The sequence below is a fragment of the Oreochromis aureus genome, linkage group 4 (genome assembly GCF_013358895.1).
Source record: "Oreochromis aureus strain Israel breed Guangdong linkage group 4, ZZ_aureus, whole genome shotgun sequence".
NCBI lineage: Eukaryota > Metazoa > Chordata > Actinopteri > Cichliformes > Cichlidae > Oreochromis > Oreochromis aureus.
The window spans coordinates 15,618,662-15,636,553 of record NC_052945.1 but is presented as its reverse complement, the minus strand read 5'-3'; the positions used below and the strand labels follow the sequence as shown (position 1 = coordinate 15,636,553).

At 39.7% G+C, this 17,892-nt stretch overlaps 1 protein-coding gene across 1 annotated transcript in view; it reads left to right on the top strand.

Moving 5' to 3' along the window:
- The window catches only part of abca3b (ATP-binding cassette, sub-family A (ABC1), member 3b), a 31,604-nt gene that overhangs the window by 1,563 nt on the left and 12,149 nt on the right, over positions 1-17,892 (top strand). Inside the window, exons 3-17 of the mRNA XM_031741292.2 lie at positions 2,192-2,435; positions 6,669-6,796; positions 8,718-8,883; positions 9,635-9,894; positions 9,986-10,102; positions 11,258-11,378; positions 13,061-13,234; positions 13,354-13,535; positions 14,745-14,891; positions 15,089-15,218; positions 15,319-15,473; positions 15,893-16,048; positions 16,183-16,393; positions 16,596-16,746; positions 17,330-17,428. Of these exons, the coding sequence (XP_031597152.1) occupies positions 2,192-2,435; positions 6,669-6,796; positions 8,718-8,883; positions 9,635-9,894; positions 9,986-10,102; positions 11,258-11,378; positions 13,061-13,234; positions 13,354-13,535; positions 14,745-14,891; positions 15,089-15,218; positions 15,319-15,473; positions 15,893-16,048; positions 16,183-16,393; positions 16,596-16,746; positions 17,330-17,428 (2,441 nt within the window). The remainder of the gene's footprint in view (positions 1-2,191; positions 2,436-6,668; positions 6,797-8,717; positions 8,884-9,634; positions 9,895-9,985; positions 10,103-11,257; positions 11,379-13,060; positions 13,235-13,353; positions 13,536-14,744; positions 14,892-15,088; positions 15,219-15,318; positions 15,474-15,892; positions 16,049-16,182; positions 16,394-16,595; positions 16,747-17,329; positions 17,429-17,892) is intronic.

Genomic DNA, 17,892 nt, shown 5'->3' with positions numbered 1-17,892 from the left:
ATGTTACCCAGTGGGCTGAAACCTGTTTAAGCTCAGAAATATACAATATGTTTGTACAGTTTCTAGATTGGTCAGCTTATTGGTGGCTATCACATGCTTTTTCCTAGCCTTATATGGCTGTCTTCAGGAGAAGCCATGGCGAATATCTTTAGTTATTTCAGTTTTTTTTTCTTTAATGTCGCAACATAGATCATGAGACAAAAATCATTACAGCTGGATTTTTCTATTATGTTTATGGGAACAGCATGTGATTACATTCAATGCCTGTCAGTTTACAGAAGGCTGGAAATCATTTTTGCAATACAGAGTGCTTGATTTATACTGGCACGGGCTATTGGTACAGTTCTGTTTGTGCATTGTGCTCTTTAGCTCTTGCACACTTTTGAACATTAATATCAGTTGATGATTTCACAATCCTGCACATATTGAGAAATGGCATTTGCTCTCTGCTGCATAGCCTGTGTGCTGTGAGGGTTGTTTCTCCATCACCTATTTGTCTTTCTCCTGCTGCTCCAGCTGTTGCCTTGATTCCATCTGCAGAACACAGACACACCATATAATTTAATCTGTGTTACAAAATGTCATATATTATCACATTTGACTTTTGCAATGCAAATCACAGACATAGTATCTTAGGCCTGTTAAAGCCCACAGCAAAGCCCATACATTTCTGCTTCATCCTGTTTTTTATTTTTTATTTTGTGGTCATCATCCCCATGTTGATTTTGACATTATTTTCTAGTTACGTTTTTTAAAACATGTAAGCAAGCGAGTTGTGTAAGCAAGACAGATTTCACACAACTAAATGCAGTCATGAAACTAAGTACACACCATGATTCAGTAGTTTTTAGAACCTCTTATAGCAGCAGTAACCCTAAGTAATCATTTTCTGTATGACTTTATCAGTCTCTCACATCATTGTGGAGAAATTCTGGTCTATTCATTACAATGTTGCTTCAGTTCATTGAGGTTTGTGGGTGTTTGTTTATGCTCAGCTCTCTCAAAGAGCCTGCTACAACATTTCAGTCAGGCTGAGGTCTGGACTTTGACTGGGCCATTGTAACATATGACTTTTCTTTGTCAGCCATTCTCTTGTGGATTTGGTGCTGTGCTCCAGATCATTGCCTGTTCCAACTTCAACCATGCTTTAAATGTTGGACAGACGTTCTCATGGTTGACTCTAGAATATAGAAGAGTTCACTGACTGCAGGGTGTTTAGATCCTGTGGCTGCGAAACAAGCCACAATCATCGACCCTTCCACCAACGTGCTTGACAGTTGGTATAAGGTGTTTGGGCTGATAAGCATCTGCTATGGTTTGGTTTTCACCAAACATGACATAGTTTGTTATGACCACATGTCTCCACTTTGGTCTCATCTGTCCAAAGAACATTGTTCCCAAAGGTCTTGAACCCTTCCAAACAAGTAATACTTGTTTAGTCTTCTTCTAATCGTACTGCCATCAGTTTTAACATGCTAACTGTAGAGCTACTGGGGTTTTTTGCAGTTTTTCTGACTTTTGTACAGTTTGCCCTAGAGGTGAATTATTGTTATGTTAACATGCACCTGAATGCTCCACACCAGCAACCTGCCAAAACTGCTGTTGTTACAAAGGTGGTCACACTTGCTGATGATCAGTTAATCCAGTACATTTTATTAGCAGCATCTGGCTGCTTCCTACCCATGGGAGCAGTAAGGGGACACTATGGTTCACATTTTCTTTTTTGCACAACTATATTTTACTCTGTGGCTGCATTCATTCTCCTAAGTAGCAATTTAGATTTATTGCTGAAAGGGGAGGGTGTAATATTGAGATTGAGATTAATGTCCTGAAACTGTCCAAGGCACTTTGTACTTCAATCACTCAGCAAGCGGAGTCCATCACGTAAATGACGCTTTATTTTAAGTGTCTGTGAAATTGTCTCATTTCACTCCATAACAGGGTAATGGGAATAAACTGATGCCCCAAACCCCATCCTGACTAAAATGATTAGTAGCTTGCATTATCATAGAGAGGTTTTTGCAGAGCAGTTGTACATGTTAATGTCACAGTATTTTTCCATTTTGGATGACCTAAGGGAGAGTTTATTTATTTCCCAAGAGGTGTTGCCTTTATAAAAAATGATCAATACTTTGTGTTTCCGTATGCACTTGATACCAGTGTTAATACTCTCCCTCACTCTGCTCTCCAGAAACGACAAATCCTGGTAACTCTGGTGGAGATCCTTCTTCCCCTGCTCTTCTCCTGCATCCTTATTGTATTGCGGCAGAAAGTGTCTTTCAAGGATTACCCAAATGCTACAATCTATGAGAGCTACTCAGTAGAAACACTACCAAGAGATTGGAGAAACTTACAGCTGACATATGTGCCCGGCAACTCCAGCGTGGTCCGTCAGGTGGCAGAGGATGTGCAAAGAAGCCTGTTCCTATCCTCAGGTGGGTAACGATTGTCGTATAACATGTAAAGATTCGTTTAAGAAGGAATTTTAATCCAAATGTAGATCTGTGAAAAGTAGGTCAGAAAATACATTCCGTCTGCCATTCATCAGTCAACAGCGAAGATTTGATTATCAAAGGCATTTTTTGTAAAAATACATCTAGATTTGAATCAGAAGGTATTCACGTGTCCGTCTTTGTGTTTAGCTCTTTCTGAATGTGATCATCCATCAGCCTGTTTGTCTCATTAAGGTATAGTTTGACATTTTGGGAAACGTGCTTTTGTGCCTGCTCCCTTCCTGAAGATTAGATCAATACCAACTCCACTGTCTGTCTGGTAAACACAAGGTTACAGAATGCAGCAGGTTAGTTTGGCTTTGTGTAGAACTGAAAACAGGAAAAGAGCATCAAATTTCACCCTCACCTCACATCTAAAGCCGACTTATAAACATTAAAATGCGTCTTTCCCATAATTCCAGTCTTTATAGTAAGCCGAACTAACAGGTTTCTGCCTTTTGTATTTATTTTAGTACAATTTATTGTTAGATGAAGTAAAAAAACAAATGTTTGCGGGAACATTTATTGCCAGTAAAACAAACCCTGTAGCCCTGACACCATTTGTAGTTCAGGACAAACCTGGGAATACTTGTTCCTCCAGAAACAATCCTCAGGAGGGCCACACCCTGCTCGTGACCAAACTGTGTCAGCTTAGAGTTTAGACAAGGAAATGAAAAGGAATCACACACACTGTAGCACACATGGTTGCTCCCCCGGGGATGCATGTCTTTTTTAAAAACTCACGCGCTAACACACATCTGCCCTGTGTGACCAGTTATTCAGATATACATACAGACAGGTGTACAAACAGGCTTTTTGCATATTTGTTTTCATTTTGACTGACAATTGGCACGACGGGCAAATGGCTGCCGTGTGAGGTGAGCGGAGAGATACACAGGTAGCCAGAGATCTGTGGAACTGCAGGTTTCCCTGAACACAGCTATCTGAGATCTAAGCTCAACTGTTAATAAATAATTTAACTAGTCTTAGCACTCAGAGGGGAAGGTGAAGAGGGGATGATCAAGGCTGAATCACTGATATTTTGTTTTTCCTGCTGTAATTCTACAATGTTGTGCCTAAAATGAGGGATTCTTTTAAACAGATAACACATTAATTAATAATTAGAGATTAATAATGGAATTATTTGTGACTCTGATAATGAAGTTGTTTATTTTCCAAACTATTGTGAAATGGTGTGTTACAAAATTATGTTTCCTTCTCGTCATGATTTAAGAATAATGCTTCCCTTTTTAAAATTTGCAGATAATCTACTTCTTTTAAAGCTTTAAACAGATACGTGAACAGTTTTACTCAAGACAACAAGTAATAAAACATAATCTTACTTTATCAGTTAAATCATTCTTTTTTGAAAATATGCAACTCCAACATCTTTATATCCTCAGTCATGTGTTTTCAGGGTTATTGAGATTGTCTCTCGTGCACACTTTTTACCTTCAGTCTCATGTTCTCATGCTCCAAGCAGACCCTCCTATAAAAAGAAAGAAATGGTTCTTTCTGCCAAGTTAAGTCTGAACATCTGGCCTTTTCACATTTCAGCATCACCAGGGACACATAAACATCATATTATGCACCTGAGGAACTGAAAATGCAGTGGCTTACAGTCATTAGGGAAATACCCCTGTGTTCGTTAGTGTTAATATCCTATTGTTACAATCTTTATGCTAGAAGCTACAGAAAGTCTTTCTGATGCTGGTAAAGTGAACTGCCCTTAGGAGTAGCGGTGGGTGATATCTGGATATTCCAAGAAAATTTGCAATATTATTGCAAATTCGATGATTTAGACAAAAAATACTGAACATTTTATTGATGCAGGCAGCAGCTTTTCTAAGCGTAAGTAATTAAAGGGAATTTTCCATCTTTCTTTCCCAGTGAGCATTGATGACAGACTGCCAAATTTGTAGTGTGAATCTATTGAAACAAAGTGCCCGCAGCAGCAGCAGCAGCAGCAGCAGCAGGATTATAGTGCATTATAGTGCAGTAGTCACACAGCATTATATCCAGTGACAAATGCAAGCACAGAGTAGCCTATGAAGCGTTCTCCTGTAATTCTGGAGGAGATGCACAATATTCTCACATAATGAAACTGCAAAATATTCTCTTCCCGGGATGTTTTATCTTTGTAAACAGCTGCTTAAAGCCCTGGTTTTCAACCATGTAACCGCATCACTAATTTAAATCCACCATTTGCTCTTCCTGACATATGGACTGAAACTTGTGATGGTTGGTTGAGTCATTGGTTACTTTTGGGTTGTACACCACCAGCTGCTAGCATTGTACTTGATGGTGTGTTTTTTGCCACAAGTGGTGAAACACATTTGTTGTTTCCACCTTTAACTGGAACAGTTTCCTTGCATATTTTGCTGGATAAATACTGTTTTCTGTTGGAGGTTGTTGAAGTAGCTTCCTTTTTAGGAAGAGGTGGATGGATCGATCCAAATACTTACTGGCCTTGTATTTACTTGGCATTGAATTGATACTTCAGGATCGAACAGCACTAGGTACTAAGTCTTCAACATAGGCTGAAACATGGCTCTTGTTATCTTGTCTTGTTATTGTGCACTAGGGAACATAAACATAGCTATTGCTATTGCAATCACAATATGGCACATTTAAATCACGTCAAAAATAATGCTGATATAATATAAGATCACATAATATGGCGCAGCCCTATTTAGAGTAGACCTATGCTGGATATTTGTTGACTATGTTTCTTGGCTTTCATTGTATAAACTGACCAATCACAGCAAGGCTTTTGGGGCTTTTTGGGGACTTATGCAGATAGTAGCCGAGGTGGAGCATTTCAGAGGGTGAAAAGCAGTGCACTAACAATGCAGAGAATAACAGATAATTATATATATTTTTTAAAATGAAAATATGTAAACAAGTTCAACTTCAACTCCAGAATAAATCTGAGCCGTTGAACGGCTAGTTAACCCATTAAGTGGTAAACTATCAGCACAGCTGCACTGCCATGCCTCGCACTCTCACTTCAAGTGGTAATTAAAATTGATGAACCTGCTGTCCTGCTCAGTTGTCATCAAGTGGATGTTAAAAAGTTACATTTCCCATTCATTTTAATTGTCTTTGTTTATGTTATCTTCCATTAATACACTTAGCTGCATTTGTTTAACACTTTATTTCTTATTTGCAGTAATTGTAGCAATTACAGATATTAATGTAACTTAATTTTAGTTGTTTTATTTTAAGATTAATTTTAACTTATATGTTTTTACCAGTTCTTCTTTTATTTCCACACTTTTTTAAGCTGGTTGTTTCTACTTATTAACTGGCTTTAAGAGTAAAACGTTTGATGTAAGAGATAACAGCTACCAGCTCTTACATTGGACTAACAAGCTAACTGTTCCAAACTCTAACCATTAGTACTGAAGTACTACATCTAAACCTGAACTAACTCTTACTCTTTAAACTGTCTCTACTTGCTTTGAATTATTAGATTTTTCACTATAACAACTGAGCTAACCCAAAATCTTTCCATGTACCCATTTCTAATGCTGGCTAGTTGGGAATTATATAGTTACACTAGTGGTAACCATTTGAGGAGCATGTAAGATATCAGGTGAATATTTGAACTGTCTTTTGGCAGATTGCCCTTCCTCCTCTGCGTTCTCTTTATCTCTGTGCAAGTGTTTCTTTTATGATCATGAACCCGATTTAACCCCGAGACCTGTGTGTAATCCTGACGCTCTTTGCCAGGCGCAGAATACCTTCATGTTTGCTTGATAAGTGCAATAAAGAGTTCAGCAATAAAACAGATTTAATCAACAGTGAAACTGCATAAAAAAAGGTGGTTTAGTCTTATTTATGGTGTTGTGACATCTTTTTTTTTTGTTTTGACCCCCACATGTTGCTCCAGTTTCTTTAAAGTGATCTGTCATCTGTGTCCAAAAAAAGAAGCATATTCCAGTGCACACTTGGGGGACTGATCGGTTCTATTAATAATATTTGTGACAGAATTTGGTATGCTGTCCGCATCGTGAGCAATTTCCTGCCTGTCGGTGTGAAAGGCAAGCCGCAAGGTCAAGGAGTGAGACAGGCGTGAAAACACCTGTGTGCATGAGATGAATACCAAAGCACAATTAATCTAATGTTCTTCGTCTGTGTGTGTGTGTGTGTGTGTATTTGTCCCTGTTCCAGTGCGTGGTTTTGAGACAGAGGAGCAGTTTGAGAACTTTGTGAGGAATGACCCTCAATCAAGAAATGTGCTGGCTGCTGTAGTTTTTGAGCATCACTTCACACATGATGATGAGCCCCTGCCCCAACAGGTAAAATGCAGCGTACACACTGACAGACAATTCCAGAAGATTACTTTGTTTTTACAGTGTTTTACCTGCAGTACCTGTTAAGGCACATTTCTCTTCTTCCTGAAATTCATTTGCCTTACCTGTTGAGAGGTGGTAGTTGCAACAGAAGGAAAAGTCTGACCAAACAACCTTTAGTTTTTATAGTGAAGGTTGAGATGACACTCATGCTCCTGTGCAGCAGGAAAAACCTGATAGTGGAAAGATGCATTCAGAGGTTCATGCAGTCTGATGCACTGTAGGAAAAGCTTTAGCTGTCTCTGATGAAAAAGCCTGACAGGCTTAAAAGGCTTGAAAGCTTCACATCGCTCACTGTGAAGTCTTCAAGAGACGTACTCCTACATTTTAGGGTGAATCATTTAAGAACAAAATGTCTCTTCAGTCGTACCGGATTACGCTTCCTCTGTGCCTGTCTCCCTGTGTGTCAGTCACATCAGTTCACTACAGCTTGCCAGATTAAACCTTAAAAAAATACGGGTGACAAAAGGAAGCGTGAGACATGCACATCTCTTTAATCCTCACCTTTTACTGGTGGTTTTCTCTTTCTTTGTATTATGGGATTCATAATCAAAGCAGTGAACTGTTAGGCTAAAGAAAGGGACTCGTAGATGTCAACTATTCTTTAATTTCTTTGCAAAAAGCTACATCCACATGTTCACAGGTATTTTGGTAAGCGTCGTCTGTGAGTAATAACGACATAAACGACGTTTCAGATCACTGAAAATGGAGCTTTTGAAAAAGTTAAGCCAGGGTGAACATTTTCAAAAGCTGTGTTTCTGTATTTACATGCGGAGAAGAAAAACTGAGACTTTGACTTGCAACATTAAAAGTGTATGTTTTTATGTCTTTTTCTCATATCAGACTGCGCCATGTCATTGTTTCTGTGCTTCTGATTGGCCAACATTTCCTTATGGTTACGGTTATATTGCCACTTTTGAGAATCGCGTAAGATAGTTCTTTTTTTTTTTGCGTTTTCATGTCAATGGAGGAACTCAGAAAAATTTCTGTTTCAAAAAATACCTTATCATGGTGATTTAGCCTAACACATGGGCAGATGGGTGGATGGCAACTTGGGGACAGGCGAACAGACACACTGCACTGTAAACACACATCTGTCATAGCTTCGCCTTTGTTTTTATCTTTCTTTAATGTATAAAAGCTCTATATGCACTTTATTTAGAAAAGAAAGCACTCCTAAATTAGGATAGTTTTGACCCCTCAGTGTATATCAATAAAAACTTGGTTTGAAAGCCTGGGGTTTTTCCAAGGCCATTTTATTTTGCAAGCATGCCTGAAATATGACAGTGTAGGAGCCAAAGATGATGATGTTTAATATAGATCAGTGTCTAATATTACTTTGTTTGAGTCTGCCCCATCTAGTGGTTGAAATTGGTGTCGAGAGGACATGAAGGCAGGTGATGCTTACCTGGAGTGGTTGGCTGAAACAGGAATACATAATCTTTGACCTCACAGATCTCCTCCTCAGATATAGGCCTCTACTGACGCTGCTTTTGATTTCAGACAATCCTTAGTTAATCTTTGTAATCCCTATTCAAGTTTAGTTTGAAATCATGGATACTGTATGTGTTTATTACTTCAAATTAATAGCGCTTTATCTTAGCAACAACGCTGCTCTGTGGACTTATTATTTTGAATGGGAAAAGTCAGACGTTTGTTCAAGTTGTTTTCAGAAGGAAATTAAATAACCAGTACAGACAGAAACCTCTCAATGTCTATATATTACTTGAAAACGGAAAAATTGTTAAGGACAAAACCACTGGAGGTGCTACAGTTGTTAAATTCACTGCACGACTTGAGTGTATTGCTTAGCGTATCACTCTACTCTTCATTAACTTCTGTTCTCTTTTTGCGCTCTGACATGCAGGTGAGCTACCATTTGCGCTTCACTTTTTCGCCACGCAACGCCCCAATCTCGGAAAAGTCTGAGCTGAACCCCAACAATGACTTAGACTGGCACACACACAGCCTATTTCCCCTTTTTCAACTGCCAGGACCAAGAGAGAAGCACTACAAGGAGGGGGGAACACCTGGTGAGAATTCCTATTGTTTTAAAATGCAATGTTATTTTTAAATGACACCTTCTAAAATAGTAGGTATTTATTTTTCTACTTAGAGATTATGACTGATAAAAAGCTCTTAATTCTTCGACTTTGAATGGAGAGACAGTCCTGCCTGCTCAGGCTACATTTCCATGGCAACCATACCCCTGCACATGCTCAGCATAATCGGCGTTATCTAGTTTTTGGCAGGGTACAGTGTGCCCTCCAATCATTTATGGGGCATTTTCAAGGCGTTAAGAACCCTTCAGGAGGCATCAGATGCTGTTAATCTCATTTGCCCGTCAGCTGGTTTAAATGATACAATAACAATGGAGGTAAGATGCATTTCCAGTGTGTCCCAGCAGCCTTTTATTTCTCCTTAAAATGTTTTTGTCCTTAAAAATTGTTTGCAGCTAAAATAGAAAGAGGAGGTATACTCCAAAGTCCTTCTGACAGCATAATAAAAGTGACATGCTTTTATAATTTAGAGTCACATGAATATGGATTTCCAGCCTCCACGTGCATAATAACTTGTGATTGCAGCTTCAAGTTTGTTACTCAAGGCTTCTTGTCCATTCTCATGTCAACTTCTAGAAGGAGGTTGGAAAGCTTTGACCTTGTGGAGCAGGTCACATTTTAAGTGGGCTTAAAATGAGTCATTTCATAGACGCTGATTACTGATGGTGTAATGGCGGTGTTAATATATTCTATTAAGTGCTGCCGTTTATTTTCTTATTTTAAGGTTATTACAGAGAAGGCTTTCTGGCAGTGCAGCATGCCGTGGACCGAGCCATTATGCACTCTTACAACAGAACCGCTGCCTCGCACCTGCTGCGTCCTATCAGAGTGGTCATGTCACGGTTCCCCTACCCTGCTTTTAAATACGACGTCTTCATCCTGGCTATTCAGAACCAGCTGCCCTTACTACTGGTGCTCAGCTTCACCTACACCTCCCTCAACATAGTACGAGCTGTGGTGCAGGAAAAAGAAAGGAAGCTCAAGGTATGTTTTGCGAGCCTCTGTATGAGCTGGAGAAGTAATAAAATTGCCAGACTCTTTTAACCTGTGCTTTTTTTTTTCTTGTGCATTCTAGGAGTACATGAGGATGATGGGTCTCAGCAACTGGCTCCATTGGAGCGCTTGGTTCCTTATGTTTTTACTCTTCCTCTCCATTTCAGTGTTTTTTGTTACTCTGCTCCTCTGTATCCAGGTGAGCCAGTGTTAAAAAAACTGTCTTTGCTTACTGCACATTCCCGCCTGTGATGCCTTTAGCATAGCAAAAGAAACCATGGTACACATACCAGACTAAAGGTAAGAAGGTTGTCAAAAAATTACATGAAATTCAGAATTTTTTAGTGTAACGTATATAAACGCCAAAAGTGTCAGCTTCAGGTGATGATGAGCTTGTCCTGATGTTTCTAAACAAAAAAAGAAATGGAAGAAATGGAGATTCTGAGTTCATCCAGTTCTCAAGAGATGCCAGGAGCAGGGAGAATTTCATGGTTTGATCCAGGAGTTGTATCACAGCCGCTTTCATGCATATTTCAGCATGTCAGTGGGGCAGTTTGAGGTCTTGTTGGCAGAGTTATAACCACATCTGAGAAATTAGAAAAATAATGTCTGACCTGCAGGAGCATCTGGGTGTCTGAGGTAAAATAGTATTATTTTACTATTTGTATATTCAGTACTGCTGTACATTTTGAGCTATGAGCACACTTGTTCCCAAATACAGTGGTCTGATTGGTCAGATCTCTTTATTTTCATGGAAAAAAGCGTAAAAACCGAACTTAATCAGAAAAAAAAAATTGCTGCAAATTTGCCAGTGAAAGTACGCTTATCTAAAGGCTTTAACTGAAGCTCAAGCAATATGCTGTGATGTCATGGCAGTAAGTGCCCCATCATAAGCAATGATAGGGCATAAAAGGAGGGTAAAAAAACAATCGGTGTCTGATGTAAAGAAAAATGGCAAACAATTCACAAAAATGAAAAGACAGCCCACATTTCCACGCACTGAGCTGATTCTTTAAAGGGGATCAAACTCATTTTAGTTAACAGGCTCATACATCCCAATTAAATCTCAAGTGGGCTTTTCCACTAAAGCCAGTACAGAATAACCTATAAAAACATTTATAAGTTGAAAGGCTGCAAAAGGCTGTAAAAGTGACACAGCTGATCTATGCTTACACAGAACACATTGCTTCCTGGTAGAAAATACAGTAAAAAGCCCATAAATGATGCCCTCCAGCCCAAAAAGCTGCAAAGCAGCTATTAGGCTGGATGGGACCCTTTGGCTGGCCTATGTTTGACACCCTCGGTTTAAAGATTATAAATGTTGTGATTACTCAGACCCAATCTCGTATTTTAGGTGAGCCCCAACGGAGCGGTGCTGACCAGCAGTGACCCCACGCTGGTCTTCGTCTTCCTGCTCGTCTTCACCGTGGCCACTATCAATTTCAGCTTCATGATCAGTGCCTTCTTCTCACGAGGTGTGTGTTTCTCTCACTCCACTCATTTCTAAATGATAAGATAATAATAATAATGTCTCTTTTTAACTGCTGCTGTCTTGCTTTGTAATGTATGTGCGAGAAAATACTTCTCACTTAATTTCCTGAAGTGCACGGCGTGTCTCTGAGACCAAAGTTTCTGCTTTGTTCCTTCAACTTTGTCTGCAGAATGCACACAGCAATAAAAACACTTTATACTTTTGAAAGAAAGCTATGTTTTGTATGTTGATTTGCACAGAATCATTGGATTTCTTTAGCGGTTGAGTACAGCGCTTTAAATATTTAATGATTTTTAGTTTGTTTTTGCCGTTTCTTGGTGATCAGAAGTGTTGTGTTCCCTTTTAAAAAAGAGCAAGTCACTTTCAGTTCTTTCCATCTTCAGTCGAGTGAAATTCAAGCTCGCCTGCTTGGCCTGGACAACCTCCCCAATAAAGGAAACTATTTAAATCTCTCCTTTCCCATGTTCCCCTTCCTCCACCCTCTTTGCTCTCATCCTCATTCAAAGCTCCTCATTCAGACTAGCAGCCTCCTCTTTCAGCTTTCTACAGTAAAGTAGCTTGAGCTCCAAATGCTTCTCTGCTTCAGTGTCTTGCAGTATTTTCAAAGAGCACTTATTTGCTTGTTTTTACTTGGATTTTCTTTAAATTTCCACTTGCTCTCATAAGAAACATGAACTCTATGACGGTAATGCCTAAGCTTTTAATTGAAGGAAACACCTTAAAAGCTTCCATTTAGCTGTTTACACTGATGTTTTGACTTTCTCTCACATTCAGATGCACTGCGTTTCTGCTCTGAGTAATGAATATGATGTGCTTAGTCACTTCCCCTGACAGTTTTCATTTGGTGCTTGAACATGAAAAGGTGTCCTGCCTTTTTTCTCTGAACAATGCTCTAATTGTAACATTTGACAACCTTATTAAAATCATTACAACTAATCTCATTGAAGTAAAAAAAAAAAAAACCCAAATAAAAATAACTCTGTCATGTTGTTTTCCTTCTGACCCTGGACAATGAAATCATTATATATTGAACCCCAGCTGGGTTCAAGGGTTTTGCTTCTAAGTGTTGACTTGGAGGCGGTAGAGGAAGAAGGGGGAGACGAGGCTTTTACAGAAAATTGGCAAGAAAAAAAAGGATCCTTGAGTGACCTACACGGCCATTTTTAAAAAAAACAAAACATAGATGGGCTGTTTTTCACCCCTCGCTGTCTTTGTACATGCAGCCGGGTGCACATACCCAGTGATGTGGTTTTTAAGAATAGATGATGGTACTTTGTAAATGCATGTTCCAAGCAGGCTCAAAATGTCACATTGTCTGTAACAAGTGGTTTTTGAAGAGGTCTGTCAAGCTGCCTACAAATGGAAGCACATTACTCTGCTTTCTTCCCCATTTTGCTCATCTCTCTTTTGTCCTCCTTAATGCTTTCTCGTAGCTGCACTCAGGCTCGTTCTGCCTATCAGAGAAACGTAGTTCTTCTTTAAGTTATTTTCTCCTTCAGCTCTTGTCTACGTGTGTCTGTTTGAGTTCATCAGGTAGCATTTTGCAGTGTACCTCTTGGGTAACTCATGAGTGGACTGTATAGCCGACTGTTTTTTAGTTGTCAAAGCCTTATATTTTTTTAAGATGACTGTTGAGTCTGTTTCTTTCTCTTCTGTGTGTTTTAGCCAATGTGGCGGCAGCAGCGGGGGGCTTCATCTATTTTCTCAGCTATCTGCCTTATTTGTTCCTGTGGCCGCGCTACGACTTACTGAGCCATTCCCAGAAAGTGTCAGCTTGCCTTATCTCCAATGTGGCCATGGCCATGGGCGCACAGCTTATAGGAATGTTTGAAGGCAAAGGTGAGACTTTGATGCGGCAACGTGGCATTCCCAAAACTTGCAATTATTTGTGCACAGCATTGAAAACATGGAATTTTAATATTAATTGAGGTTAATTTTGTCCGTGCCTTGCTCCTCAGGTACAGGAATCCAGTGGTCAAACCTGTTTGACGCTGTCACGGTGGACGATGATTTCTCCATGGCCCAGGTTCTATGCTTGCTGCTGTTTGATGCTGTGCTGTACGGGATGGTGGCCTGGTACATGGAGGCAGTGTTTCCTGGGGAGTATGGCGTGCCTTTGCCATCGTACTTCTTTTTACTGGTATGTTTTAAAAAGGCGTTACTGGTGATGTGACAGTAAATGATGAATAGGTGAGGGGATATAAGTATGAATGGCTATTTGCGAGCCAAAATTATGAAACTTTTCTGTCCCTCCTATGCCTTTATTGGCAGCATTAATACCAAGTAGTATTTCAAACTTGAAAGAAACACGGCAACAAATGTAGTCCAATGCAAACACGATGCCGATCTTTTTGTTTTTGCAAGTTCGGCGTAATTTGTCTCATTTATTACATTTCACGCTGTGCTCATTAACACATTCACCTTAGTACTTTCCTTCCTGTGAGCTCTGCCAAGTTAAACAGGTATTTTCATGCTACCAAAGTCTGCAGGTGGGTGGTGTTAGGCAGCACTGGGGAGTGTCAGTGGCCATTATTGAGATCTGTTATATCCAAGAGAGTTTTCTCTGATAAAATGAAGCTGCTCTCAGTGAAAGTGGTTGTCACATACGAGGGCAGAAGAGTTTGCAAACTAGAGGTCGCAACATATCAACCAGAGGAAGCCTTGGGGTTCAGCTAGTTAGAAAAACAGGAAATGTCTGAGTATCTAGAGCCAAAACAAATAAGGTTTATCTATATAACAACTATGAGCGATCACGAAATGGCGTGCCTTTACAGACATGCGCGCCTACACAAAAATAAACTCCTGCTAACCTTTTTCCCAGTTGTCAGGAATTTAAGCGACTGCCAGAAGGGTGTGGATTAGATGTTGACGCACTTTCCTCCATGTCCATTGTGTGGGTGGGTGTCAGATGGTGTTTCTGCTCCGTAGAAAGGGGAGGTTTGACTCCGGTCTTTAGGAAGTGTATCAGGAGGTGGTTTGGCTGGGAAACAATCTCTTCATGCAGAGTGTACATGAACAATAATAATGTTGGCTCGATCTCTCTTTCTTGTGATTCAATGAATGATTGTGTTCCTCTTCCTTCCTTATGTCAGTGGATGATTACCTGATTCAGTGATAAGTCAGAACACACTGTGTGTGTAATATACGGTGCTATATTACACACACACACACACCGTGTGGTTAATATATGATGCTATATTTGATGTTCACCAAGTAAAATGATAAGGTTAGATATACTGGAAATGAATAGTGAAAATTTGGGGCAAAAGTGTCGACAGCTTCTTAAACTCCGGGGCAAAAGAAGTGCTGGTTCACTCCCCTTGACTTCCCTGACTGTCTTCCTCTGCAGCCTTCATACTGGTGCAGCACCCCTCGCATGGCTTTGGTAAATGAGAAGGAGGAAGAAGAGGATGCTGAAAAGGCCATGAAAGGAGAGTTTATAGAAGAAGAACCTGCTGGACTCGTGTCTGGGATAAAGATTAAACACCTCGCTAAGGTGAGCAGCAAAACACTATGATCCAGAGAGTAATCATGACCACTTTAGCGTACGCTGCAGATGCCCCAGTGGAAAAGAAAGGTCACTAATAACTCCACCGTAGTACTCGGTGTTACTACTAAAAGGTAAATGGACAAAAAGGTTATGCTTCATCCATTCCATTTCTGCTCATGTCACGTGTATAAATGTTTTGACAGGAATTCAAAGTGGGCAACAAGACACGTCAGGCCGTACGAGACCTTACAGTGAACATGTTCGAAGGACAGATCACAGTCCTGCTAGGACACAATGGTGCTGGGAAGACCACAACACTGTCCATGCTAACAGGTTAGATGCCTAAATGCACATGTAAACAAACAATAAATACACACACACATTAAATATGCCTCCTAAATAAAAAATTAAACTACCTTCCTTCATGTTTCAGGTCTGTTTCCTCCCACCAGCGGCAGGGCTTATATCAGTGGTTACGACATCTGTCAGGACATGGCTCTGATCCGACGGAGCCTGGGACTTTGTCCCCAGCATGATGTATTGTTTGATAACCTTACAGTACGAGAGCACCTGCTGTTCTATGCACAGGTATTTACACACTTATGCACTTTTATGTAAAAATACATCTCTATATACTACACATCCACTATAGCTTAATGTTTCCACTTGCTGTTATACACTTTGTAAAAAAATTAAAAGTGACAGCAATTATAGTATGAAGTGTTCACACTGATTCCATTAAAGTGAGTTTAATTGGTTTTGATTATTAAAAACATTAAAAGCAGCACAAAGCATGTTTTTATTGTACTTTTATTACCTTAGCAGTTTTTTTTACCATGTTTTTGTCTTTTTCCTCGCACAAAAACTTTGTATGAGTTGAGTAGCAAGTGAACTTCCCCATTTTCTGCACTTTCCTGCTGTCTCCTAGCCTCTCAGTTTGTATTAATGTAGCTGCTGAGAAAACAGATGACAAACTGATGTATTTGTGTTGTCTACTTTATATCCAGCTGAAAGGCTACTCCAAAGACAAGATTCCAGATGAGGTGGACCGGATAATCCGTATCCTAAACCTCGAGGATAAGCGACATGCTCGTTCCAAGACCCTCTCTGGTGGCATGAAGAGAAAACTTTCTATTGGGATTGCTCTCATTGGAGACTCCAAGGTCTGGAATTTAAAAAAACAACAACCAAAAAACATTATTTACATTCATTTGAGTAAAATGTGTAAATATGGGCAGACTACTGCAAACCTTCTTCTGGTTTATCTCCCCATCTTTTCCTTTCTGCCCGTCTGCAGGTTGTCATGTTAGATGAGCCCACATCAGGTATGGATCCATCAGCACGACGTGCCACCTGGGACCTTCTGCAAGGGGAGAAACGCGGCCGCACCATCCTGCTCACCACACACTTTATGGACGAGGCTGACCTGCTCGGTGATCGAATTGCCATCATGGCAGGAGGAGAGCTGCAGTGCTGCGGCTCACCACTCTTTCTCAAGAATAAATATGGTTAGTGAAAGCGCACTGTACTCTCAGATGTATTCTTGAAAGGCAGTTTTTGTTTCCTAAACTATTGGTGGTATTACAAAAGCATGCATTGAAATTTAGCTCTTTTGTTTCAACAGAAATACTGCACGTGGACCAGCTCACATGCAGTTTAACTATTCTTGGGACTGATTCTGTAATTGTCTTATGTAATATATTTAACCAGGTGCCGGATACCACATGGTGATCGTCAAGGATGCTCTTTGTAACGTGTCCGAGATCACCCGCCTTGTTCACATGTATGTTCCCAATGCCACTCTGGAGAGCAGCGCTGGAGCTGAGCTCTCTTATATTCTTCCCAAAGAAAGCACCAGCAGGTGAGCATTGATCATACGCACAAAAACACAGCGTGTGGTGTGACCTATTTGTAAGAAAGACAACAGGCTAGAAGTCACACCGGGTGAAATGAACAACTAGTATTAGACTGAAAAAACTGAAAGACTCGGGGATAGACATACAGGGACATTGGAGTTAATTCATTCAAGTATACAAAGAAAAACAGCAACTGAATAATAAAATAGTCATATAATAAAAGATGTAATACACTGTACTACTTTAACACATTATGCGCAATAAAATGTGGTTATTTAGGAAATTGTTCTGCTCTTACGTGTCTTTTTATTGCACAAGATTATGTATGTATGTATGGGGAGGGAAAAGGAAAAAGGAAAAAATGGAGTGAGGGAAAAGCAAAAAAATACTACTTTGAACTGTTAGAAATGGGTCAAAAGATTATACAATACCACAAATTGAATCAGTGAATGTATTTAATAACTCAAGCCAGCTTTTCATTAAAAATGTAACTCATTTTCACTTGACTACTGGTGACATGATTATATTAAATAAAGGTAGCAGCAATATTGGCTGTGTTTAATTAAACTCTTTGTTACTTTCTATCAGGTTTGAATTGCTGTTTGCTGAGCTGGAGATGAACAGAGAGGAGCTGGGCATCGCCAGCTATGGCGCTTCAGTAACTACTATGGAAGAGGTTTTCCTCAGGTAGGAAATATAGGACGAGTGACAGTTTTTCTCTCCCTTAAAGTCCTTTTTCTCTCAGGTATCACAGAAAATTTTTTGTAAAATTAAAAGCTTTAAAATGACTTTAATGAAGGATCACAAAGGCAATAAAATATTTTCTGGGAATAATTTTAGTGAAGATGGGGATAAAACTGGTTCAAAGCGTACTTAAGTAGTAAGTTTAATTAAGTTTAACTGACTTGGATCACATGGGGGACATTATGTTTGCTATCAAATGTTTGCTCTAAAGTCTGTGAAGAAGTCAGTGAAGTTTGGAGAAGGAAGTGTTTTTTTTTTTTTTCGGACGTTTTCAACAATAACAGTAATGTAGGATAGTGTTACACCCACAAGCAGTAGTGTAAGACTAAATGTCTTCTAGTATATAAAACAGTATGGATGTGATACAAAAGGTTATAGTTGCTTCTTGTCGTAGGTATAAAGTGTTC